Source organism: Phascolarctos cinereus, unplaced genomic scaffold (assembly GCF_003287225.1).
Source record: "Phascolarctos cinereus isolate Bilbo 61053 unplaced genomic scaffold, phaCin_HiC Scaffold_2;HRSCAF=192, whole genome shotgun sequence".
NCBI lineage: Eukaryota > Metazoa > Chordata > Mammalia > Diprotodontia > Phascolarctidae > Phascolarctos > Phascolarctos cinereus.
In genome coordinates, this window is record NW_027555625.1 from 381,200,897 (window position 1) to 381,225,559 (window position 24,663).

General features: G+C 44.5%; 1 protein-coding gene across 2 annotated transcripts in view; it reads right to left on the reverse strand.

Moving 5' to 3' along the window:
* DPYSL3 (dihydropyrimidinase like 3) overlaps positions 1–24,663 on the reverse strand; it is a 141,790-nt gene that overhangs the window by 64,789 nt on the left and 52,338 nt on the right. The window contains exon 1 of one of the 2 annotated variants that reach the window (XM_020964236.1): positions 19,078–19,549. The exons of the other annotated variant lie outside the window; for it this stretch is intronic. Coding sequence (XP_020819895.1) covers positions 19,078–19,116 — 39 coding nt within the window. The 5' untranslated portion in view covers positions 19,117–19,549. Of the gene's footprint in view, positions 1–19,077; positions 19,550–24,663 lie in introns of those variants that run through there. 2 annotated transcript variants of the gene reach the window in all.

Below are 24,663 nucleotides of genomic sequence, written 5' to 3' on the forward strand. Positions count from 1 at the left end.
GTTTTAGGCACTCAGCCACCGGCTTATGCAACTTCCTAAATCTGACGATGTGTTTAAGAGAGCTCAGGGTCTGAGGCACACCAGGGCAGCTGTGGGACTTCAAAAGGCCTTGGAGGGGCTGGATTCAAAGGCCATAGCAGTACTATCTCTACTCTTTGTTCCTAGAGATGCAGGTATGCATTTGTGGAGAAACAGCCAAGTAGGCAGGCCCTTTGTTCTTCTCCTTCGTGCTTGAGAGGCAGTGCCATATAGCCCCCCTACCCTAGCTGCCCCCAGAAAAGAAATGAGTTCAAGTCTCTGACCTAGACTGGCTGTGCGACTCTGGGCAAGTCCCTTAACTACTTAGTGCTCCCAGACATCTAAGACTCTAAATTATAGGTGAGCTTTTAAAGTGATCTCTGCCTCCTGGCTTCCTTTGAGTCTCAGTTAAAATCCTACAAAAAGCCTTCTACAAAAAGCCTTCCCTAATCCCTATAATTCTAGTGCCTTCCCTCTGTTGATTATCTCCTATATATGTAAACACATATGTAATGTGTGCGCATATGCCTATATGTGTATATACATCATATACATCTTATTTGTACACAGCTGTTTCCACGTTGTCTCCTTTATTAGACTATAAGATCCTTGAGGGCAGGGACTGTCTTTTGCCTGTTTGTATCCTCAGTCTTAGTGCCTGGCACATAGTAGGGGCCTGACACATTTTTATTAACTGACTGACTGGTGAAGAGTGGGAGTTTTCCTTAAGAGGAATTCTCCACACTAATTAAATCAGAGGTCTTGACTTGAGGCCACACCCCTCTCCCTACCAAAAATGTATACCAGCTAAGTGTAGCCATACAAACCTGAAACTGTAAAAGCCAGGAATACAGTAATAACTCTTTAAGGGGTACAGAGTTCTTTCCCTAAAACAATCCTGTGAGAGATGTAGTATAGTACCATATAATAATAGTTAACATTTATATTCCACTTACTATGTGCTAGGTCCTATGCTAAGCTCCTTACAACTATCTCATTTAAGAATAATAATAACTGAGCACCTTACAAATATTATCTCATGTAATAATAATAATAATAATAATAATAATAATAATAATAATAAATAGCTAACACTTATACACTATATGCCAGGCACTGTGCTAAGTACTTTACAAGTATTATTTCATGTGATCCTCACAACAACCTAGGAGGTAGGTGCTAATTATTATCTTCATTCTATAGATGAGGAAATTCAGGCAAAAAGAGGTGACTTGCCCATAGTTACACAGCTAGTAAGTATCTGATCCAGATTCGAACTCGGGTCTTCTTCACTCCAGACCCAGCACTCTATCCATTGGGCCACCTCGCTGCCTTTATTCCATAAATGATCCCCAATTTATAGGTGAGGAAATGGAGGCTGAATGGTAAGCGACTTGCCCAGGGCCCCAATAATGGCAGGAGCAGAAGTAGTGTCGAAGCTCTTCACTCCAGACTTTCAGAACTATCTGTCAAGCTATTCAAGATCTCAGAGATCGAAGCCAAAGCCCTCATGTTACCTAGAGACACAGAGGCAGGTTCATGGAGGTGAAGAGACTGGAGAAAGCTGCACAGGAGGGGCCAGAAGCCAGCTCAGTGGAATCCCAGTCCAACGCTCCTATGCAGCACTGAGGGAATCAGCCGCACACACAGTCCACCTCGAAGGCTGTTGAGGCACCAAAGCATAATGGATAGAGGGCCCATCTCACAACAACAGAGACCCGGGTCCCAGGCCTGCTCCACAAACCTCTCATCACCCTCAGGTAAGTCTCTAAACTAAGATTATAATCTGCAAAAAAAAAAAAAAGTTGCTGATCTTAGATTTTGTAGGGACACTTTCCTCACAAGGAGTTCCCTCTACCAAAGGAAATCACAGGTGTGACATATACCTAGCAGTGGTATTGCTGGGGAGCAGGGGAGGATTCCTCAGGGGGAAAAAAAGAAATGTATGTATTTAACAGGAGTAGCAAGGTGTACATAACAGATTTGCAGTTTCGTCTGCAATCATCTTTTTTTTAAATAATATTATGTTATGGAAATGTTTGTTTTATTCCATAAATGAAAATTTAATTTTTTTTTTAAAATCTCAGGTTCATATATTTATTCCCAGGGCACTACCCAGTGCCTAGAAGACAGCAAGTACACAAGAAATGTTTTTTCCCTCATTCCTAAAGAACTGATGAACCAGTCTCAGCATTACACAAATCTGGCCACCTTTCCAACCAAAGTTTGATTCAGTTAGCAGGAGAGGCAGGACTGGAACCCAAGTTTCCTCTCTATTTCAGCTATGCTCCTTTGTCTTAAGGGCACTTTGGTCCCCTTCCCTTACCTTGGTCAAATTCCACAAGGTACCATTCTCCTTTGTAGACATCTTTTATCTCTTCTAGTAGACCATAAGCTCCCTGAGGGCAGGGACTGCTGCTGTCTTTCACCTCTGTATCCTCAACACTTAGTCACTCAGGGGTAGGGAACCCGCGGCCTTGAGGCCTCATATGGCCCTCTAAATTCTGTGAAGTTTGGATTCAGTGAAAGGGCTGTACTTGAGGACCTATAGGGCCACACGTGGCCTCGAGGCTGCGGGTTCCTGAATCCTAGTGCATAGCAGGCACTCAGTTCATAGGATCAGAAATTTAAAGTAGGAAGGTAACCTAGCTCGACCTCTTCCTTTTACAGATAAGAACACTTGAGTCCTACAAGGATTAAGTGACTCCTTGCCCCCCAAAAAAGGACTTACCAAAATAAATAAAATGGTGGGACCAGCGCTCAAACCTGAATCCTTACTCCAAATCTAGCACTTTTCTAAATTTTAAAGAAACCCAACCCTGTGGTTTCATCGGTACAACTCCCAATGAGGAATTTCCCTGTCCTAACCCAGATAAACCCTTAATAATTGTTGGGGACCGGGCTGAAGGGGTTCAGGGGCACTGAGAAGTTAAGTGACTTAGCCAGGATCCATGTCCTCTGGCTCTCTAGATACCACATCATGCTGCTTCATATTTTATCTGGCTGAATTACATCCATAACTAGTACAGTGTGACTTCCCCCTTCCCCAAATTCAAGTTTATTACATGACTCCTAGCTATGCCAGAGACATAGAGACAACAGGCAGACTAAGCATCTGTTAATTGCTCACAATACAGCAGGCACTGTGCTAAGCAGAGAAAGAAAGAGGAGCTCAGAAGAGCTCAGACTGCGTTTCCATTGCTCGTCTGTACGACCTCAGGGAAGCTGCTTCCCTCTTTCGGCTTTGCTGTCTTCATCTGTAAAATAAGGTGATTAGACTAAATCATATGATCACAGATTTTAAGCCAGAAGGAATTTTTAGAGGCCATCTAATCGTACTAAGTAATCCTTAGGATCCTTCCTGGTTCACAATTCCAATGCCACTTTCCTTTGTTTTGAAGGTTTTGCAAAAGGGTCCCAACAAAGTTAAAAAGCAAAGGCTGGAAATCCTGGCTCCCACTCAGAAGTGGGAAAAAGGGATGAGGCTGAATGCTTCTTCTACTGGGCATGGCAGTTCTATATGACTTGAAACTTACCTGCATGGTCACAGACACAGAGTACAGGGGCTGGCTGGTGCAGCCAGCTGGAAGGCTGAAAGGTAGCTATTTTTGGCTCTCAGGCCTGGAGGATCTGTTATATCTCTCTGTCATAAAACCAAAGGTAGCCATAGGCACTGGCTTAGGAACAGAGTAAGGTCAGCATGAAGGTAGGTAAACCTGGATTTTAAGGGTTATGAAAAGCAGGTGTGTCCCTCTTGAAAATAAATGACTTACAAAAAAAAAAATTAGTGGGTGATTACTTCCACTTTAAAGAGGATCAGACGTAAACTTATCAGAGCTGGAAGAGGTTTTAGAGATCATCGGTCCAATTCTCTCATTTTACGAATAATACATAACAGTATTAAGAGCTGACCTTGGCATAATTGTGCACATCTACACAGCTGTAAGGTAATAAGGTAGAAGGTGATAGGATGACAAAAGAGAAATCCAGACAAATGTGCTCTCCCATGTCTGCCTCTGACATACACTGTCTGTGTGGTCCTGGCTAAACAATTTAACCTCCCAATGTCCCGAGGAGAGGAAGGAAGGAGGGGTACAGGGAGGGAAAGGCGGAGAGAGGGAGGGAGAGAACGAAAGAAGGAGAAATGGAGAGAGAAGGGGGGACAAGGGGAAGAGGAGAGGGAGAGAGAAGGAGAGAGAATGAAAGGAAGGAGAGACAGGGACGGGGACAGAGAGAGGGAGGGGGAGGAGGAGAGAGAGAGAAGGGGTAACAGAGGGAGAGAGGGGAAGGAGAGGGGGAACAGAACGAAAGAAGAAAGGAGAGATGGAGAGAGAAAGAGGGAGAAGGGGAGGAGGAGGGAAAGAGAGAGCAAAGAGGAAAGAAAGAGGAAGTGAGAGAGAGGACAGAAAGAAGGAAGGAGAGAGAGAGAGGGAGAAGGGGAGGGGGAGAGAGAGAAGGGGAGGGGGAGAGGGAAAAGGGGTAACAAAGGGAGAAGGAGGGAGAGGGAGAGAAGAAGAAGAGGGGGAGAGAGGGGCAAGAGAGGTGGGGAGAGAATGAAAGAAAGGAGAGATGGAGAGAGAAAGAAGGAGAAGGGGAGGAGGAGGGGAAGAGAGAGCAAAGTGGAAAGAAAGGTAGGAAGTGAAAGAGAGAGAAGAGGAGAGAATTAAAGAAGGAAGGAGAGAGAGAGGTAGAAGGGGAGGGGGAGAGAGAGAAGGGGTAAGGGAGAGAAAGAGAAAGATGAAGAGAGGGAGAAAAGGGGAAAGAGATGGAGGGGGGAAAGAGAGAGCAGAAGGAAGGGAGGGAGAAAAGAGAAAGAACGAGAGAAGGAGGAAGAGAGGGAGGGAGGAACAAAGTATGAGAGAAGGGGAAAGAATGAGAGGAGGGAGGGAGAAAGGGGGAGAGAGAGAGAAATTTTTCAAGCACTTATACCCATTATCTCATTTGAGCCTCACTATGACCCCACAGACTTGCCCAAGGTCACAGCACTAATAAATAAAAACCAAAAAATTTTTAAAAGCCGTCTTTCAAAAAGAATTTCATTACCAGGCTCATTTTAACAGCAAGCTCACTGTCTGTATTCAAGATGGGTTTCAATTTACAAAAACCTTTTCTATGCAGCCAACTATTCAGAAATATATTTATTACATTCGGTATCAGGGTCCGCAGATCCTTGCCCCTCCAAGGCATTGAGCTCCCTGCTGACTTGCCTCTTCCACACTTTCCATCTCTCCTTCCCCCATATGACATTCTGTCCTTGACTGATGTACTTTCCATTCCTTTGTAGTTATAGATATTTAAAGTCAGCCATGTTTAGTTAATCACCAAAGAAAGACAGGCTCAATTCTCCTAAGGAAAGAAAGGAAGGAAGAAAGAAGGAAAGAAGGAAAGAAAGAGAGAAAGAGAGAGAAAGAAAGAGAGATTGAAACAGAAAGAGAGAAAAAGAGAAAGGAAGGAAGGAAGGAAGGAAGGAAGGAAGGAAGGAAGGAAGGAAGGAAGGAAGGAAGGAAGGAAGGAAGGAAGCAGGGAGGGAGGGAGGGGAAGGAAGAGAAAGAAAAAAGAAGTAGGGAGGGAAGAAGGAATGAAGAAAGGAAAAAAGGAAGACTGGGACAGAGGGAAGGAAGGAAAGAAGAGAAAGAACAAAGAGAGGGAGGGAGGAAGGAAGAAAGGAGGGAAGAAAGGAATGGGGGAGGGAGGAAGATATCTACTAACAGCTATTAGAGGGCACAAATCACCACTGCTCAACTTATCTGGGCAGCAATAGCCACAACTGCAGATAAGATCCTGAAGGGCCGGCAACATACAGTGAAGACGAGGAGCCAAAGGGGATCAGCCCGCTGGGCTCCAGCCCAAACGAGAGAGGAATCAACGCCTTCTGGGGGAGCACGGCAGAAGAGATGGGACAGGAGGAGGCCAGAAAAACAGAGGTGGCGGGGTCCTGAGGCAAGGCCCGAGGACTTGGTGTCAAAGGTCACAGTTTCCAACTCCAAGTCTGACATTTATTACCTATGATATTTGTTTACCTTGAAAAAGTCATTTCCCTGTTCAGGGCCTCAGGTTATTCCTATGTACGATGGCAGGGACCGACCACATAACCTCCAAGGCCTCGGTCCTTCCAAGACCTCTCCACACCAGCCCCGCCTCTGCAACCTGGGCTAATTCCCTCATCTGCTGTCCTCAGTTTCCTAATCTGTAAAGTGGGGGTAACACCCAGGCTACCTTGCAGAATTACTACGGGGCTCAAATATTCCGGGAAAATGTAAAATGCTACAAGCTCCGAGTAAGGAATCATGTTCACAGGGAATTTATTTTTTTAATGAAGCGCTAACAGCGGACGTGGAAGAAAAAGCGGTACCCCCCACTCCTGAGCTCCAAAACTAAGGCCACTTGTCAGGGACGACGTCCGTGAGCGTATGTGTGTGCGTGCTTGCACGCCCACACACTGTCCCTGTAAACAGAACAGTGTTTCTAGAACTGCCCTACGTCCCTGTTCACCACCGGCAACAAACCTCTGGACGGCCAGTCTGTGGTCCATAAACAAGGAGTATCTGAAATGATTTCAAGTCAAACAGTGAATTAGAAAACAAAACTTTCCTCATGGCCAAAAAGTCTCTTAAATCAAAAGTGTGTATAGGTATGTGTGTGCAGACACACAAACACAGATTGGAGTCAAAAGACCTGAGTTCAAATCCAGCCTCAGGCACTTCCTAGCTTCGTGACCCTAGGCAAGTCACTTAACCTCAACTGCCTAAAAATTTAAAAAATTTTTAAAAAGAAGCCTGTGGCAATAGTCCCACTTAGAGGACCCTCTGCTGAGGCCCAGCATTAAGGCTGCAGCATTTAGAGAATTACAGACTTAGAACTGGAAGGAACTACCAAATCCACCCGCCCCCCCAGTGAGGCCAAGGAATGGGAGGTGACTGGCCCAGGTCAGACAGCTAGTTAAGTATCTGAGCAAGGCATGAACTGAGGTTTTCCCCACTCCAGTCCAGGACTCAAGTGACATATTTGTAAAGCGTTTAGCATGGTACAAGTACACACCAGGTGTTTAATAAATGCCTATTCTCTTCCCTTCCCTCCTATGCCACCTACATGGCTTTAAACATAGTCTCACTTAAAAAAAAAGTGAGCGGGAAGTCACACAACTCAATTTTAAAGGAACACTCGAGGATATTTTTACCAGCTGAGATGAAAGCAGCCTGCTGCTCTGGGGGCGGCCAGCACGTCCCTGGGGTGTCAGCAGTCTAGGTTCAATAGTCTGAGGCTGCCCTAAGAAAGCCAAGCTACACAGCAGTAGTTTCACTATCCAGCCTGGGTGAAGATCAACAGTCCACCCAACACAACGGAGGAAAAGTGAGCTACTTTTTCCTCACTGTAGCCTCAGATCTTCACAAAACTATGTTCATTTAAAGGAAAGGCTAAGATCCTGACCATCACACGAACGCTTGCTAAATTCACGTACCAATGTGTGCTATCAAATGCTCTTTCTCATGTGAGGTAGAACTGAAGTTAATTTTCCAATTTCTAAAAAGATACATAAATTTGGGGACAGGAGGGTGGCTGAGTCAAAGGCTCAAACACACCGGGAATCTTGGCCACTACAACATCAGGTCAAATCAATGTCCAATTTCAAAATACCTACTGTGTGCCTAGCCCTGTGCTAAGCACTCCTGGGGAGGGAGGGGAGGGGTGTTAAAGTATATAAGAGAAGACAGGCTTAGTTATCTTTACTACCTTAGTGATCTTGGGTAAGTCACTTCCCCTCCTCTGAGATCCAGTTTACTTCTCTGGAAAATGAGGAGCAAGTTCACTTCCAGTGGTCTTCTCCATGTAGCTGGTACTTGGCATTATTACTCAATAGTTTTACATCTCTTGGTAAGCTCCCTGAAGGCAGGGACTACGTCTTAAAATTCTTAACAGCTTGATGTGGTTAAAACAACATTCAGGGGCAGCTAGGTGGCAGTGGATAGAGTACTGGCCCTGAAGTCAGGAGGACCTGAGTTCAAATCCAGCCTCAGACCAAACACTGGACACTTACTAGCTGTGTGACCCTGGGCAAGTCACTTAACCCCAACTGCCTTTAAAAAAAAAAAAACACATTCAGCTCAGCTTCATGATGCATGTCCTTGATCCCACCCTACTACGGAGGCTGTGACTGGTGGGTCTATATCTTTGGACCTGCTGAGACTCATCAGACTATGGCAATTAGATGTCTACACTAAGTCCATCATTAATATGGTGAACCCCCCAGAAGCAGGGGCCACAGGGTTATCTAAGGAGAAAAAAAACACCTTAGGTTAGAATTAGAACAGGCCAAAGTTCCTTCGTCAACCACTAATGGAATTGGCCGGTGAAAAATTCTTGGGCTTCCAGCCTCGGGGAGATGGGGGAACTAGGCTTTTTTAAATGAACAAGTTAAAAAACATTTGACTTCCCTACCTTATAGAACATAAGACTGTTGAGGGCAGGCAATGTTTCCTTTTTGTTTTTGTGCTTGTCACAGTAACTGGCTCTTAGTAAAAATACTAAATATATTGTCAGGTAGCGTCAATATGTTGGTTTTGAGCTTTTTTTTTCTTTTTAATCTTTGTTTTGAAGGAAGACACACTGATTGGCTGGGAGGAATATTTGCAGGGAAAAAAAGGTGACGTAAAAACAAAAGGCATCAATGAAAAAAAAAGAAGTGGTTCTTATAAGGGATCGATGTGAATTCTGAGAATTACCTCCCTACTCAATCATATACTAGTAGTTTGTACGTGTTGAAATGCTTGTTGAATTAAACTGCTTTCAGACTCTTAGTGACCCTGTGCAAGTAACAGCCTCTCAACGATCTGTTTTCCATCATCTATAAAACGATAAAATGGGGGTGATAACCGCACCACCTCAAAAGGTAGAGAGAAAAGTACTTCGTGAGCCTTCCACGGAAATGTGTGCTCTCAGAAGAACAGATAACAGAATCTGTGCAAGTACAAGAGAAACCGCCTTCAACCTGAACAAACCTCAAGCAGAAAGGCACAACAGGTGCAGGGGAAAATGTAAAAACGTGTGAAGAAATAGCATTTTGTTCTACTGGCCCATAAGATCGAACAAGTGAGGAAGAGAAAAAGCCCAAACATAAGCCCAGGCTTCTTTAAGGAAAGATCTTGTCATGCAAATGAAGGGCTGATCTGTACTAATCGCTGTAAATGACTCTAATGACTTTATTTGCAGTTTATACAAGGGCATAAATAGGCCTTAATTAAAGGCATTATTTTTGTCCTGGTTCAAACTGGATCATGCTCCCAATTCTGCCCACCTATAGGAAGAGAGCTGAATGTCAGCATGAACTCCTTTAAGCTGGCCAAAGAAAAAAAAACAGCCTCATCTCAGACTGAATATGACATAGGATGGGCCCTGAAATTCACAGAGGATGTGTCCAGATGCAGTGGTGGGAGGGGAGGGAATCCTAGGGAGGAAAGGATGGGTTCCTCCAGGAACACATTTCACCCAAAGCAGCCCAGGATTACAATAGGCCTTTGTTTGTGCTAGCAAGCCTTGCCAAGGCTGTTCCCCAGACATCAGTCTCTAGGCCAGTGGCTGTCAGGTCACATCTTTAACTCTTAGGAGCCTGGAGAATAGGATTTAGCTACTTTCAGTTGAGAAGAGTGAACGGAAAAACTGGATGGTAGGGAAAAAGAGGACCCAAATGGAGACATTTCGGAGACACCATCTTACCTGCAATCATTACTCACTTTACATCCTTGAAAAAATGAAGTCTCTCTAGGCCTTTGTTAACATTTATGGAAATCAATCAATCCACAGGCATTTATGAAGCACTTACTGTGTGCCAGGCACTGAGTTAAATACTGGGTAACAAAAAATAAAAATGAAACAGTCCCTGAACTCAAAAACTTACATTCTTCAGCAGGGTTGGTAACTAGCAGTTCAAACTCTTGGGACAAACATGTCAAAATGAGCCTTCCTGGGACAAGCTATGGGAAAAAATCTCAAGGAGAAGACCTCCTTGGGACCCAAGGCCCTATGGGGGGAGAGATCCCAGGACACTGGCCCTTGGGAAAAAACTGGGAGGTGGCTGATATGGAGTTTGTTGGCAGGCCCGGCTGGGCCCAGGAAGAGTTCGCCTGGGGTGTAGCTAGGTCTGGTATTTCAACTAATAATTCTAAGCAAGTACCTAAGCTGACTAGTTTCTACCTGCTAAAGGCATACAAAAGCTGTCATCACCCTCTAAATTTCAGCATCCAGAAACAAAACTCCAGTCACCTCACCCTAGTTACAGCTCCAAATGTAAGGAATATGGATTTTCACCTTTACTTCCTGCTGCCTTCTTCCTTGAAGTGTGGTCTTAATGAATATGAATGAATGAATTTTTATAGTTCTCTGAGTAATTACCCTCCCTATACTACTTTCTACCTCCATCAATGGTCCTACTATGCCTTTATTAAAGTTAGAAATGTGGAACCCTTGGATAAAAAATGACAATGATCTTTTTTCTCTTCTAAGTCCTTCCACCTCCATCAGGGCTCTAGAGGAACCTATGAACTTAAATTTCATCTTTAAAAGGCTTGATGGATACACACAGATTATTATCTATCACATTATATACACACATATATGTATGTATATACATATAAATACTACATAATGTGCATACATAATGACTATAACCATGGGAAAAAACACAAAAAATATGAAACTGAAAATTGAAATTATGTAACTAAGGTGGGCTACATAAAAAATTGAGAAAAAGTATTTTTCTCTTTTCACTGCAGAATTTGAGGAGTTTGAATACAGAGTACTGAATACACTGTCAGGTGTGGTCAATGTGTTGGGGGTTTTTTCCTTCTCCTTTTTAATCTTTATAGCAAGAGAAGACACTATAGGTGGTGGGGAGGGATATATGTAGAAAAAATTATAATAAACAACAAAAAACAAAATGGATCAATTTTAAACAAGTCTTGGTTTTTATGAGCAGATAGATGGGAATTCTGAGACACTACTGCTTCCCCACTCTGTCATTTTCTATCATTATTCTACCTTCTCCCAAGTAACTGAAGACAAAGGAGGAAGGAAGATGGACAAAGGCAAGGACTTTGTGGAACTCTGGGTGTAAAGTTAAGAGAAGGTAGCAAGAGGACACAATTAACAGAGAGAGAATGTTTAGAGGTGGATCTTATTAACTATCAGAAAGCACCTAAAAATCCCATGCCCTTGTTTTATAAATGATGGACCTAAAACCCAGAAGGGAAGAGTCTTTCCCAGGGTCACATAGCTTGTCAGTGGCAAAAGCAGGATTGGAACTTAGGTCTCCACAGCGATTCCCCCCAAGCCCAAACCCCTATACCACTAAAGAAAAAGACTACCATCTATCTGCTCTCTGGTCATCTTTTCCTTTATGTCCCTTATTAAAAAATCTTCCTTAATATTTCCATTTCAAAACATTACCGTTTCCTTCCTAGTTAATTGTTTGGTTCTTCACAGGAAAAAAACAAATGAGATGAAGCAAACAATGAGAAATGTCTTTAATTAAAGATGAGCTCAGGAGTGGGGTCCTAGGCTACTACATAGATCTCCCTCTGGCCCAGATCTGGGTGTGTCCAGTTAATTAATATGCCTTAGAATGACTTTAGGAGAATCAAGAAATCTGGTTTCTGAAAGACTGCCTTTTTCTGGGGGAAAAAAAAAGATAAGAGGAAAGGGGCCACAGAGGGGGGGGTGCCCAATCCATTTCCAAGGCACATATCTGCATTAAAGCGCTACAAGAAAATATTATCTGTTTTTCTACCTTGTAACTGACTACACTGCTCTGGGGGTAACGCCAGAAATTATCTCAGACAACTGGCAGCCGCAGCACAGTGTTGGCCCTATCTGAAGATGATGCTACTGACCCACTGTCAAAAGGACCCGTGTTCTCTGCTGGTGTTTTTTTCAGCCATGGTGATGGAACCGGCCTGAATCAGCCCCATTTGCCAGCCTGGCTCACCCTGGGAAGAACAGTGCAAACTTGGTAGACAGCTCTTGTGTCTTAACAGGCACAAAGTCTACGGGTATGGAATGTGGGGGGAGTAGAAAGAACACTAGCTATGTGTCAGGGAGACCGAAGTCCCATTTGGGGATTTTAGGCATTTTTAGACCTCAGTTTCTTTATCTGTCCAATGCAAAGAGGACTGACACTTACCTTTGTGACCTCGGCAGGTCATCACAGTATGTGTAGAAGAGAGGAACACAAGATCTGGAATTTTGGCCTTGAATCCTGGCTGTGCTGCTTACTAAGCTGCATCACCCTTTAAAAGCCCAAATCGCTTCCCCTCCCTCCTGGTTGACCTCAATTTCCTCATCTTTATTTAGAGACTCTAACATAAAGGAATTGGTTTAAATGATTTCTAAAGCCCCCTCTAGCACTAATATTCTGTGACCTAAAGTTTATTTCAACCATCCAAATGAGTCATCACTGTTGTTTTAATGTATACGTAACTATCAGATATCAAACTGGCAACCTCTGTTTTCACCATACGAAGCAGAAGCCAATTTTCTATTATTAGTGGCACTGCTCTCTCACCTGGGCCTCCCAAGCCCTTTCCTTGGGAAGAACCCCTCGGGTATAAAGAATAAGACAAAGGAAGTGAAAATTAACATGGGGGTGTAGCCAGAAACTAATTAATCTCTGCATTAAACAGACATGAGTATTCATCCGGACTGGAATTCATTTGCTAACACAGGGTTCTCATATCCCTACCCCATTATAAATAGTCACTTTGCAGCAAAAGGGTGTGTCTGTGAGGAAATTTGTTGTAAAGATGTGTTTTCTTAATAAACTACCATGGAGTCAAAGGACATTGGTCTGAGAGGTAGGGCACCTAAGCTGTGCAAGGGACAGAGCCCTGGCCTGAAGGTAGAAAGTTGTTGTTCAGTCATTTTTCAGTTGCGTCTGACCCTTTGTGACCCCATTTGGGGTTTTCTTGGCAAGGATACTGGAGTGGTTTGCCATTTCCTTCTCCAGCTCATTTTACAGATGAGGAAACCAGGACAAACAGGGTTAAACGACTTGCCCAGGGTCACACAGCTAGTAAGTGTCTGAGATCACATTTGAACTCAGGTCTTCCTGACTCCAGGCTCAGCTCTCTATCCGCTACATCACCTAGTTGCCTGGAGTCAGAGAGTTCAAATCTTGCCTCAGACACCTAGTGACCCTAAACATGTCACTTAACCTCTATTTGCTTCAGTTTCTTTATCTGTAAAATGGGGATAATAATAGCACCCACTTCAAAGGGTTGTCGTGAGAATCAAACGAGATAATATTCATAAAGCTCTTTGCAAATCCTAAAACACTCTATCAATGCTAGCTATTATCAGCACCACCTGTACAGCGTTCTTAGACCAATTCTGCTAACCTTACTGAGAACCACACAATTCACTAGAACTAGAAAGGGCCTCATTAATCCCAAAGGAGATTTACACAAAGATTTCCCTCAGCTATTTTACTTCATCTCTCAGACTCTTCAAGTCTTTGGTCCCGTATTTTTGTTAATGTGAGATGCCTTGGAGGGAGACAACATAACTTGATGATTCCTCTTTTCAATCAACCAAGGAGCATTTATTAAGCACCTACTATTTAGCTAAGGATTGCACTAGTTACTAGGGATACAAAGATATATATGAAACAATCCCTACCCTCAAGAAGCTAACATTATATCATGGAGACAACATGTTTAAAAAAAAAAAGGTAATTTGAAGGAGAAGGCATTAACACAGCTGCAGGGGAAGGGCTGGGGCAGGGATCAGGAAAGGCCTCACATTGGAAATTATGTTTGAATTGAGCTTTGAAGAAAATTAGGGTTATAAAGAGGTAGAGATAAGGACAAAACCTGTTCCAGGCACAGAGGGCAGCCAGCACAGCATAAAATCCCCATTTTACAGATGGGGAAATTGAGGCTGAGGGAGTATTAAAACACTTAACCCTATGGACCTCAATTTCCTCATCTGCAAAATGAGGAAGATAAATTAGATGACCTCTGATGCCCCTTCCGACTAGGTCTGTGATCCTATGACTCTAAGGTTACAGGGTTAAGTCCAAGCCTTCTGAGGTCCTCTACTTCATCCCACAGCCCATAACCTCAAAGACCACTCCAGATTCCTCAACATCTTTTTTCTTTACAAAGACCTCCAAGAAAGGGGATTCTACAGTCGACTTCTGTATCTGGTTCCAATCTCACATTTCCCCTCACAAAACACTTCAAATAAATCCTCTGTATTTCCACACTCTTCTTTGCCTTCCAAACAAGCAGACCAAACCCTCGAGGTGCCACTTAAGTGGGAACCCCCCAACGACTACACTTTGGTCCCACACGCCAAAGATGAAATCATCCATCCATCATGGACAAAACCCTCAGAGTATTTAAACAAAGGGCTAACTTAACTCCCAGCCACTGGTGTTCAGCAATTTCAGACTTAACTCTCCTTCCATTTACATCATTCATTCATTGTCCTTCTCCACCCACAAGTATTAAGTGCCAGCCACAAGGTCACAGAAGTGATACAATTCCTGTCCTCAGCAAGTTTACATTCTAAGTCCCCGGAGTAAGTTACATCACTCAGTGATCAGGCAGTTCATATGACTGGGGATGGGAGGGGAATCGGGAAAATCATTAAAGCTTCATCTCTGTGACATTAATACACAATTTAGAACCCAACATGCTTTGTTATATAATTAAGGGTATTAAGCATGCAGAACCCTTACTGGGTGATAAGTAACAAAACACACACAAAGTTTAGATAAGACATAAACCTCTGCCCTCTTGGAGCATATTATAGTCTATAGCAAGGATGAGAACCTAAAAGAAATAACTATAATAGACAAAATGTTCAGAGTTATATGGTAAAATGTTAACATGAGGTCAAAGAGGGGGAAGGTCTTTATTATTTAAGTGAAAATCAAGGAAGGGCACCTGGGAGGGGTATCACTTGACCTAAAGGCTGGGTAGGAATTCAAAAGGTGAAGAGGGAGGGGAAGGGTGTTACAGACATTGGGAATACTGAAGGAAAAGCTTTGGGTAAAAATAATAATAATTTTAAAGGATAAGAGAGGCCGTCAGCAAACAAAAACAAAGGACAGTTCTTTACGACGTAGGAAAAATCCCCAATTCCCCACCCTCCACAATCATACTTGGCTGTTACAGAGATCTGAATCCAGCTGGAACGGGACCCTTGAGAGGATGAGGTGCAAAAGGGGTTCTGCCATTTATGCTGAGAGTCTGGGAGGGAGCATCTTCCCACCACTATATCGTGCCTGCCCCACCCTGAGCTGCACCAAGATACAGACTGCATAGGCCGAGTAACTGGCCCCACATCTCCAGCTTCTGACACTTCAAAGTGCGATGTGTAGAGATGGCAGAGCCCAGGCTAAGCACTCATTGGGACTCTCAGAAAATTCAATTCAATGCAATTCAGCAATTTTTTTTGTGTGCCAGATACCGAGCTAGGCACTGGGTACACAGGTCCTGCCCCCTAGGAGCTTACAATCTATCAAATAAGATATGGCATGTTATATACAGATTAGCATGAGACAAAGTAGGATGTGATAGACAGAAATGAGAATTTCAGACAAAATCCTACATTTTTGGGGTGGGGGAAGGGAGTGGATTTTCAGCTTGGACAATCACGAAGACTTCACGGAGAAGAGGGCACCTAAACTGGGTCTTGAAGGAAGACAAGGCTATCAACAGGTGGAGCTTTGACAAGGATATATTCTAAATTAAGGGCAATGACCTGTGTGACAGTACTGAGGCATCAAGAGTAGGACAAAATTGGGTGACAGATATTAAGCCGGGTGGGGTAGGGGTTGGAGGATAGAGTTCATAAAGAGGAGTGATGGGTAATAAAGCTAGAAAGGTAGGGTGGGGCCAGACTATGAGGAGCCTTAAATGCCAGGTTAAGGAATAAAAAATAACCAAGTTCTAGAAATCAAACCTCTCCATCAAAGCACCAGCCCCAAACTCCTAGGCCTCTGATGAATGGGTTCCACACCAACAAATAGCCTGGGAAATTGGTTCCCAGCCTGGCAAAAATCAGTCACCATGCCTAACTTCAGGGCTATCATTCCTTGTCCCCAGGGAGGTGGCTGCATTCCCAGGGTCTGTGGCCAGGAGAACAGCAGAAAGAAAAAAGGATGGAAACCGGGTGGCATAAATGTTACTTTGGTCCAAATAATGGGGGAGACAGGATGGAGAAGCAAGAGGAGTAAAGAAGCTGGCAGAGGCTGTTGGGAGGCATGAGGCCAAAAAAAACTGCACCCATTTGACTGCTGTTTCCCTGAGAGCCTCTGGATGCTGAGGGTGGAGCTGCTTTGAAGAAAATTAACACGGAGAGCACAGAAGCTAAATCCAAATCTCCTCACCATATTCTGAAAAATATTTTGGGGTCAGTATGGAATAGAATCTATTGGAAGGGTGTGTCTAGCCTTCTCTCACAGATTTCTATATTTGTAAGGTAGTTTTAAAATCTTTCAATATGAGTATAAAACCTATAGTTATATAGGTTATACATGCACATACATCTATATATAAAACATTAAAAAATATCCTTTTTTACATGGTGCCCATTATCTTTCTGAAAAACAAAGACAAAACAGAAAAAACAAATTTCTAGAAGTACATCACTTGCCTATTAAACCCAGCACCCCACCCTTTATTTTCTTCATCTAACAACTGTTGCTTTAGCTTTGGTGTTCAAGACACCCCCGCCACATTATAATATAAAGCTTGCCCAGTCCTCAATCACAGACTCTACTGGAGATAGGAGACCTTGAGGCAAAAGGCCTAAATCTAAACTCAATGCTGAGGCTACATCTCAAGGAGATGTCTGGAGAGAGTCAAACAGGAACCCCACCCATACGTGTGTGTGTTCAACTCAAAGACAAGGCATCCCCTATTAAAACCTTTTCATCTTTCCTCAGATGTGTCCTGAATGGTGGCCCTGGGAGTGGGTGGGGCCGTGCTACCCCACTGGTCAGAGCCCACAGGAAAAATCAGGCTGGCTCTTGGATTGGCCAAACGTAATAATTACAATTGTGCTGTCTATTCGAAGCACAAGATGAGTAGGGATCACGATGCACTGTGTGGAAAGCACTGCAATGTATGAATACACGTATGAATCATGAGCCAGCACATACATGTAACATCTCAAAAGAAAGCAGTCCTTTCCTGGGTTCTGCAAAGATTAAAACCGAGAATAAAGGTTACATCCCAATTACCTTCATTTTTCAGTGATTCAAGGATGTCTTCTACGATGCTCATTCAGCAGCGACATCAATTTGAGCGAGAAAAAAAGGACAGGAGCAGCCTAAGACTACACGCCCCCTAATATTTCTGAATTATTTTGGTTAAACCATGCTGGCAAAGATAGAAAGGAAACAAGCTTTGGTTCCAAAACCTAGTGCTTATTTTAAGCTTAGGCAGAGCCCTGGTGAGTCTTCGCTAGGACAAGCTAGACATTACAGTAAGGTGTCGGTGAAGGCACTGGAGCCCAGCCCCAGAAAACAGCAAAGGACCGATGGCTCTTCTGGCAGGCTGCATGGCAATTCAAATAAAGCACGAATACAGATAAAAGGTAATATGGACATCAAGAAGTGGGAGACATTTCACCCAGTGAGAATCTGAAATGATCTCCATTACCTACGGTGGATATGGGCACGATGGAAAATGGGAGCCCCCAAAGCCCCGCAAAATCAGTGCGCTTTTAGGAAATTAATGAGCTGATAACAGGTAGCAGTAAAACCATCAAACATCCGCAAAGCCACTCCTCGTGCCGGGGTTTATCACTTCCTTTGTTCGCCTTGCAAAGATGGAGTAGCCCACCAATTCCCCCCAGTCCACACCCCATCCCACAAAGGTTTAATTAAATTCATTGGAAACAAAGCACAGCTGCATTTCTTGCCTCTAAAACCAAAAACAAATACTACTAAAAATCCAGGTCCACTGGAGCCCAAGACGGTCGCCCTACTGTTACAATATTCCGTTTTCCCCGCATCTAGGATAAAGCAGGGCTGGGGGCCAGGTCTCTGGGGATGGGCACGGCCCACACCTCGTGGGAGATGTAGATCCTGTACCTGACTCTAGCATCCGCCACCCCGCCCCAGCCAACACCCTCCTCCCATCCTTGTGCACACAAAGCTAGATGCACCGCTGTACCCAGCGTAACAAACTCAAATCCTGGGTTTAAAAAAACAAAAGCAAAAATACCCAGCACCGCCCGCCCAGGCTCTTCTCAAATGACAACTGATTTTAAAACAATTCGCGGTCAGCGCTCCGGGCTGGGAGAAGAAAAATCCGGTTCCTATTTTGTCCTCGTTTGTTCCAACCCAGCACATGACGCACCAAAACATGCAGTACAGAGAGGGGTGAAGAAGGCCGTGCAAAGGGGAATAAAGTTGAAGGCTGCTTAATCCTCCAAGGCTGGCGGGGGGGTGGGGAGAGTGACACCCACGCTGGACCCTCGAGGGGGCAAGGCTGGGGCAGGACCCGGGTGGTGTCCTCCCCCCCCAACCAGAACGCCTGGCCTCGCGCTTCAAGGAAGCTTTGCAACCTCCAAGCTTCGAGGGTGTTAACCAGAATCCACCCCCTCCACCACCCCGCTCCAACCTCAAGGCCATCGGACCCGCGGCCGTCTAATTCCCCGGCCCCCAGCCCGGGCTCCGGGGCGCGCGCGAGCTCCCGGGGAAGGAGCGCAGAGCGGTCAGCTATCTGGCGCCCCGGCCCCGGGAACCTGGCGCAAAGTTCCTGGAAGGGCTGGATGGAGCCGCTCCTTTATTAGTATTATCACTGCCATTACTATTTTTTTGCCTTTCTCCCTCCTGCCCAGCCCCGGGGCCGCGTGCGCCCCCCAGGTCCGCCTCCGCAACCCCCCCCCCTTTTCTTAACTTGCACTCTCTGCTGTGCCCCGGGGCCAGGAGCAGCAACTCGCCCCACACAAAGCCAGAGAGAGCTGAGACGAGAGAGAGAGGGAGGGCAGGGAAGGAAGGAAGGGGAAGGGGAGGAGGCAGCGGCGCTGGGGCTGGGAGCCGGGGCTCACCGTGATCCGGGGGATGTTCTTCTTGCCCTGGTACGACATGGTGGGTGGCGGCGGTGGCTCGGGCTGCTGCTGCTGCACCGGCGGCTGCCTCTCCGGCTCCGGCTTCTCGCCCTGCGCTGGCTGCTCGCACCCCCGCCCGGAGATCAGGTGAAGAGAATGGTGCGCTCGCTCGCTAGCTCCCTCGCTGGCTGGCCGCTGCCGCCGCCGCCGCCGCCGCCTTCTCCTCCCCCTCTCCTCTCCTCTGCCCGCCCCCCGCCGGGCTGCCGCTGCCGCTGCGCTGCTGCTGCCGCCCGAGAGACAATAGCAGCGCTCTCCCTGCGCCCCTTTCACCACCACCCCACACTTCTCTTTTTTTTTCTTTTGCAGGGCCAGCTGGGACCCAACGAGGCAAGAAAGGCCCAGTCCGCGCGACTCCTCCCTCCTCTTCGCCCTCTTCTCTAATGATTTTCCTCCCTTTGCCTTATTGCATCTGCCTCACCCAGTTTTTCTTTTTGTGTATGTGTGTATGTGTGTGTGTGATGTGTGTGTGTGCAAGCGAGTGCGTGCGTAAGTGAGCCACCTTGGTGACCGCCAGGGGGCGCAAGACACGGCGGACACGGGCGGACCGCGAAGGAGACGAAGGTGGGGTGGAGTGGGGTGGTGCCGCCGCGCAGGCGGGGCCGGGGGCTGTGCTGCAGAGAGGGACGGGGGCGAAGAGGGAGGGCAGGCAGAGGGCAGGTAACTGCACTGCCTGGTAACTGCAACCCCCCCACCACGCCCTTGGACCCCGGCGGAGCAGAGCGGGCACCCCGTTTTCCTCCCCAAACCCTTGCGCCCAGAGCCCCCTTTGCCTTGGCAGGATGCTCCGGCAGGCAGCCTTTGTTACAAGGTTGAGCGGCACCGCCTCTGCTCCCCTACAGCCTCATCAGTTCATTCCTGAGAACGTACCGACTGATGGGCTGGGTACCGTAGGATACACTTCATAACCGTATGCAGAGAGCATTGAATGGAAATCGTGAAGCTTTACGCATTTAAGATATGATATGAAGACAATTACAAAGTTTTTTTTTTTAAAAATCGGCACTCTAAATGAAAGCTGTACTTGCAAAATATACTGTCATGCCACTGAATTTTCTTCCACATGCTTTATTTACAACATGGGTTTGGTTTATACAAGAATAATATACAAAGCCAAAACATGAATGTAGAAAGATCGTGCAGCTATGTCCAATGAAATGCTCTTTTTTATTTCCTTTATAGATTAGCACCAAAATTAGAGATAGGGCTGCCATCCTTTAAGCAATCAACAAATATTTCTTGAATATCTCCATATGCCCAAAGGCACGTGTATTTGAGCAAATTTGATAAAGCTGAGAGTCTGGGGTTCACTAATGCACACCTTTTGGTGCCTTATTCATTAAAAAGGAATAGGGATAAAGACTGAACCTGTGATTCAATAGGTATGGGGAAGTACCAGGTGAGGAAGCTCTACCTATCAATGCCAATCAGCACCCTTTGTGCAATTTATAGTCTTAAAGAGACGGATGCAGAAAGCACTAAGATTAGGTGACTTGCCCAGGTTCATACGGCTAGTAGGTGTGAGAGACAGAACCTGAACCCAGTCTTCATGACTGGTTCTCTAGTCCACACCCATGCCACTACTGTCTCTAATTCACTAAATGGGAAATTTAAATTGCAGTCCAGAAAACAGGAACAATGTGTGGAATGGGAGTGCAACCCTGGTGCGATAGAAGAATGTAGAAGTTGGAATGAGGACTTGAGTCTGAATCTAGGTTACAGTAACCTTGGGCAAACCATTTGAAATTCCTGGTCTCGGGTTCTTAATCTGTGCAATGGGGATGCTTTCACTACCTTACCTCCCGAGGTTATTGCAAGTGCAATAGAAATCATACTGGATTGGAGACGAGAGTTTGTGGTCTGAATTTTGGCTCTCCATGGCCTGTTTGTGTGACCTTATGTAAGTCACTGTCCTCTCTGGGCTTCAGTTTCTTTTTCTAAAGTGAGGAGGACATAGGACTAGATAGTCTCCAAAGTCACTACCAGTTGCAAACATAACATCATAGACCTATGAGTTATTTTTTTTATGTATATTGAATGTTTTACCTAAAACTTTCCAGAAGCCAGAGACTGAGTCATGTAATCACCTAAGCAGTGTTTTGCACACATAGGCCCTTAATAACTTTTTGTTGAGATTAAAAAAAAAAAATCCGACATCTCCAGCCAAAAAGACCTTCCTTTCTTTAAACAGCAGCCCCATACCAAGGCCACAGCCTGTTCCCAATAAATATATAGGGTACTTTAACAACCAGGAGGCATGCTGGGGAAGGATTACCTTCCAATTCTCTTTTGCAAAGCATGGACTGGGGAAGCCAAAGGCACGCCCTAAACATTTTGCTTTGTTCCTGAGGCTTCAGCTCCGGGACCACTGAAAGGAGTTGTGAAATTACAAAGCATTCTGGGTATTGGCATGCAAATGAGCAGAATTATATTTAGAATGGAGGGAAAGCGGAATTAAAGGGCACGCCAAAGCCCTGCAGAGTCTTCTCTTTTTTTTTTCCCCCCCCGAGCTTCTACCCCTCTAAAATGTTGGGGATGGCCATGACCAACATGGTTTCTTAGGAACGGAACGTGAAAATACCCAGACGCCGTTGTCAAGGATCCCGTTACCTCTTTTAAAATTTACATCTTAGGATTTCTTATCCTCTGGTGTATACTAGCATCTCCTTCGTTTGCAGGCATTATAACCAAAAGCATTCTACGCTGAGGGGATTCATCCAACGTTTCCCAATATCAAGCAATGCATTCTCCGCTCTGCTTTCTTCGTATTTCACTGGGCTAAACTCTTTGAGGTGCAAGAGGCCAAACAAAAATAAGAATTGTGTCGTGTTGTGATGAGAGCTCCAACAACACAGGAATGCATAAGAGCAAGGCTAATGGTTTCAAGCTGTTGCTACCACCACAAATATACGAGGAATACTCTCTTTCCTCCCTCCACCCCATCTTTCCCTTTTTGGAGCATATTAAAGCATCCACGCTAAGACACAGGGGAAAAGACAGGGGACCTTTTAAAATTCAATGTCTGTTTGGAGGGATTGGAAATGCAGCAGTGAGCACTTACTTCTAAGTCCGGCCAAAAGAAAGGGCGCAAGAAGAGGAGGAGAGCAAAGATTGAAATGCTCCACAGTTGAAAGCCTCTGAAAAGATTCCCTTGGATCGTCCGCGGCGTTCTCGGGCTTAGAGAGCCGGAAGACAATGAGAAAGCAACAGATGTGCCATTCTGAAAAGACTCGGCCATGCACGTTTTTCCTGTTTTAAGGGAACTAATGCCCAGTGTAAGATTGTGCTTTAATGCCATTAGATTTCAAAAACATTCCCTAAGGAGTGTATCAATTCAGTGCGCCCAAATCATTTACTCATATGTGCATGCCCAGGGGAACCATTGGGAGAAACAGCCCTTACCCAAAGGTCTCACAATCTCATTAAGGAGAAAAGATGGAATAGTAAGAAGCCTTATTGATCTGGCACGGTCAGGAAGGCGCTGTTCCACACAAGGGAAGTTTCCAGTAAATGGAACTTTACTTTTAAGTATTCCAACTTTTGACTTTATTTTGGATGGAAATCTTTCTCAAACGCGTGACTACCCAAATAGCATTTACACATTACTTCCTAACTACAGTACTCAGTATTCTGATGAAAAATCAACCACTGTACACAGGCACGTTGGAGTGTGTAAGGTTGTCTGCCCCTATGTTAGATGGCCCCAAACTGCTGGGCTTCCTGAGAGTGAGTGTGTGTGTGTGTGTGTGTGTGTGTGTGTGTGTGTTTCCTTTTTGTGTCTCTTGCTCCATACAAGTCTGACTCTTGCTTTTGGTAGTAATGTGTGTCTATAAGTGATTTACTTGACTTATCTGAGCCTCAGTTTCCTCATCTGTAAACTGGAAATAATAATCCCTGTGGTGCCTTCCTCAAACGATTTCTAAATTTTCTTTTTAAGAAACTTAAATTTTTTTGCATTTATAATCTGTACCTTCATTGAACAACAATGAAACAAATAAATAAAACAATAAATAAAACCCTATCATAAACATATTTAGTCCAGCAAAACAAATTTCTACATTGGTCATGCCTGTAAATGTATGCTCGATTTCTCTCTCTCTCTCTCTCTCTCTCTCTCTCTCTCTCTCTCTCTCTCTCTCTCTCTCTCTCTCTCTCTCTCTCTCTCGTTCATCACTTCCTGGGAAGAAGCCCTCACAGAAATTCTGTGAGGACCAAATGAGAAAGTATGTCCAAATCTTTAAATTGCTATGTAAATGTCAGGTGTAATTTTTTAATCAATGTTTCAGCAATTAATTATCTAGCAGTAACCCCTTATAACCCTTCTAATTTGCAGCAAATAATCTATTGTGGGTTTTGAAACCATATTAACAAGCTCATTAGTACTGTATTTAAAATAAGAGTAAGTAAGCTCTGATTGAGGCTTTGAGAGTTAATAGCATTATAGTGACTGCAATGACTTTATAAAAAAGTATTTTAGCTGCTTAGAGGCTTTTTCACCTCTCATTTCCTGAGGCTCATTTCTATTCTGCATAATTACTGCTGCTGAATAAGTAAGATGAAATACATACATGAAACAGAGAGAAAAAATTCAAAATGCTAGTAAATAAGTACCTAATTAAGTAGTACTAGTTTGGCTGTAAATGCTGATATAAGAATTAAGTGTGTAAATTTGGGGGAGGGGGCAGGGGAAGGGTCAAGAAGGAGGTCAGGGAATCTTTTGATAGGACATGAATCTTGAATAAGAGATTGAAGGAAGAGATTGCATTGGACTGATGGAAAGGAAGTGGGAGGATATTCTGTTAATAGTTGACTTTCATATTGCTGAAGCACAGTAGGGCTTACAAAGCACTTTACACACACTATCATATTTGAGTCTCATAACAACCCTGTGAGGAAGGCACCACGTGGGTTCTTATACCCATTTTACAGTTGAGAAAACTGAGACTTGTCCAGGGTCACACAGCTAGGAAGAATCTGAGGCTTCATTTGAACTCAGGTCTTCCTTACTACAGACCCTGGGCTCTATTGCCACCTAGTGGCTAAGGTGGATATAGATTTAGGTTGGCTCTAAGGGGGAAACTTCTAACAATTAATGCTCTCTAAAAGAAGAATGGGATTCCTTGAGAGTTATCGGTTCCCCCCTCCCTGCAGTCCTTCAGATAGGCACTAGATGACCACGTGTCAGAGAAGCTGTAAAGGGAATTCCTCTTCAGAGACAGATTTTTGGATAGATGTCCTCTGAGGTCCTTTCCAACTCTGATTCTGTGATGCTGATACCAGCTGGATGGATGAAGAAAATACAGAATTCTTTTAAAACATCTATCAAAACTTCTAAAACACAATAAGGGAAGCACCTGGCTCACATAATAGTGTTCTGCCAAATAATTAGGTAATTCCAATGAGAGTAAATGAAGATAAATAGTCTCTGGTAGAACAACTTCAAAATCATTTATTCCGAAACACTAGGGTTAACTCCTTTGATCTGTGGTTCTAACAAAGGAAATCTTAGTCATACACTTTCAGTGTCAC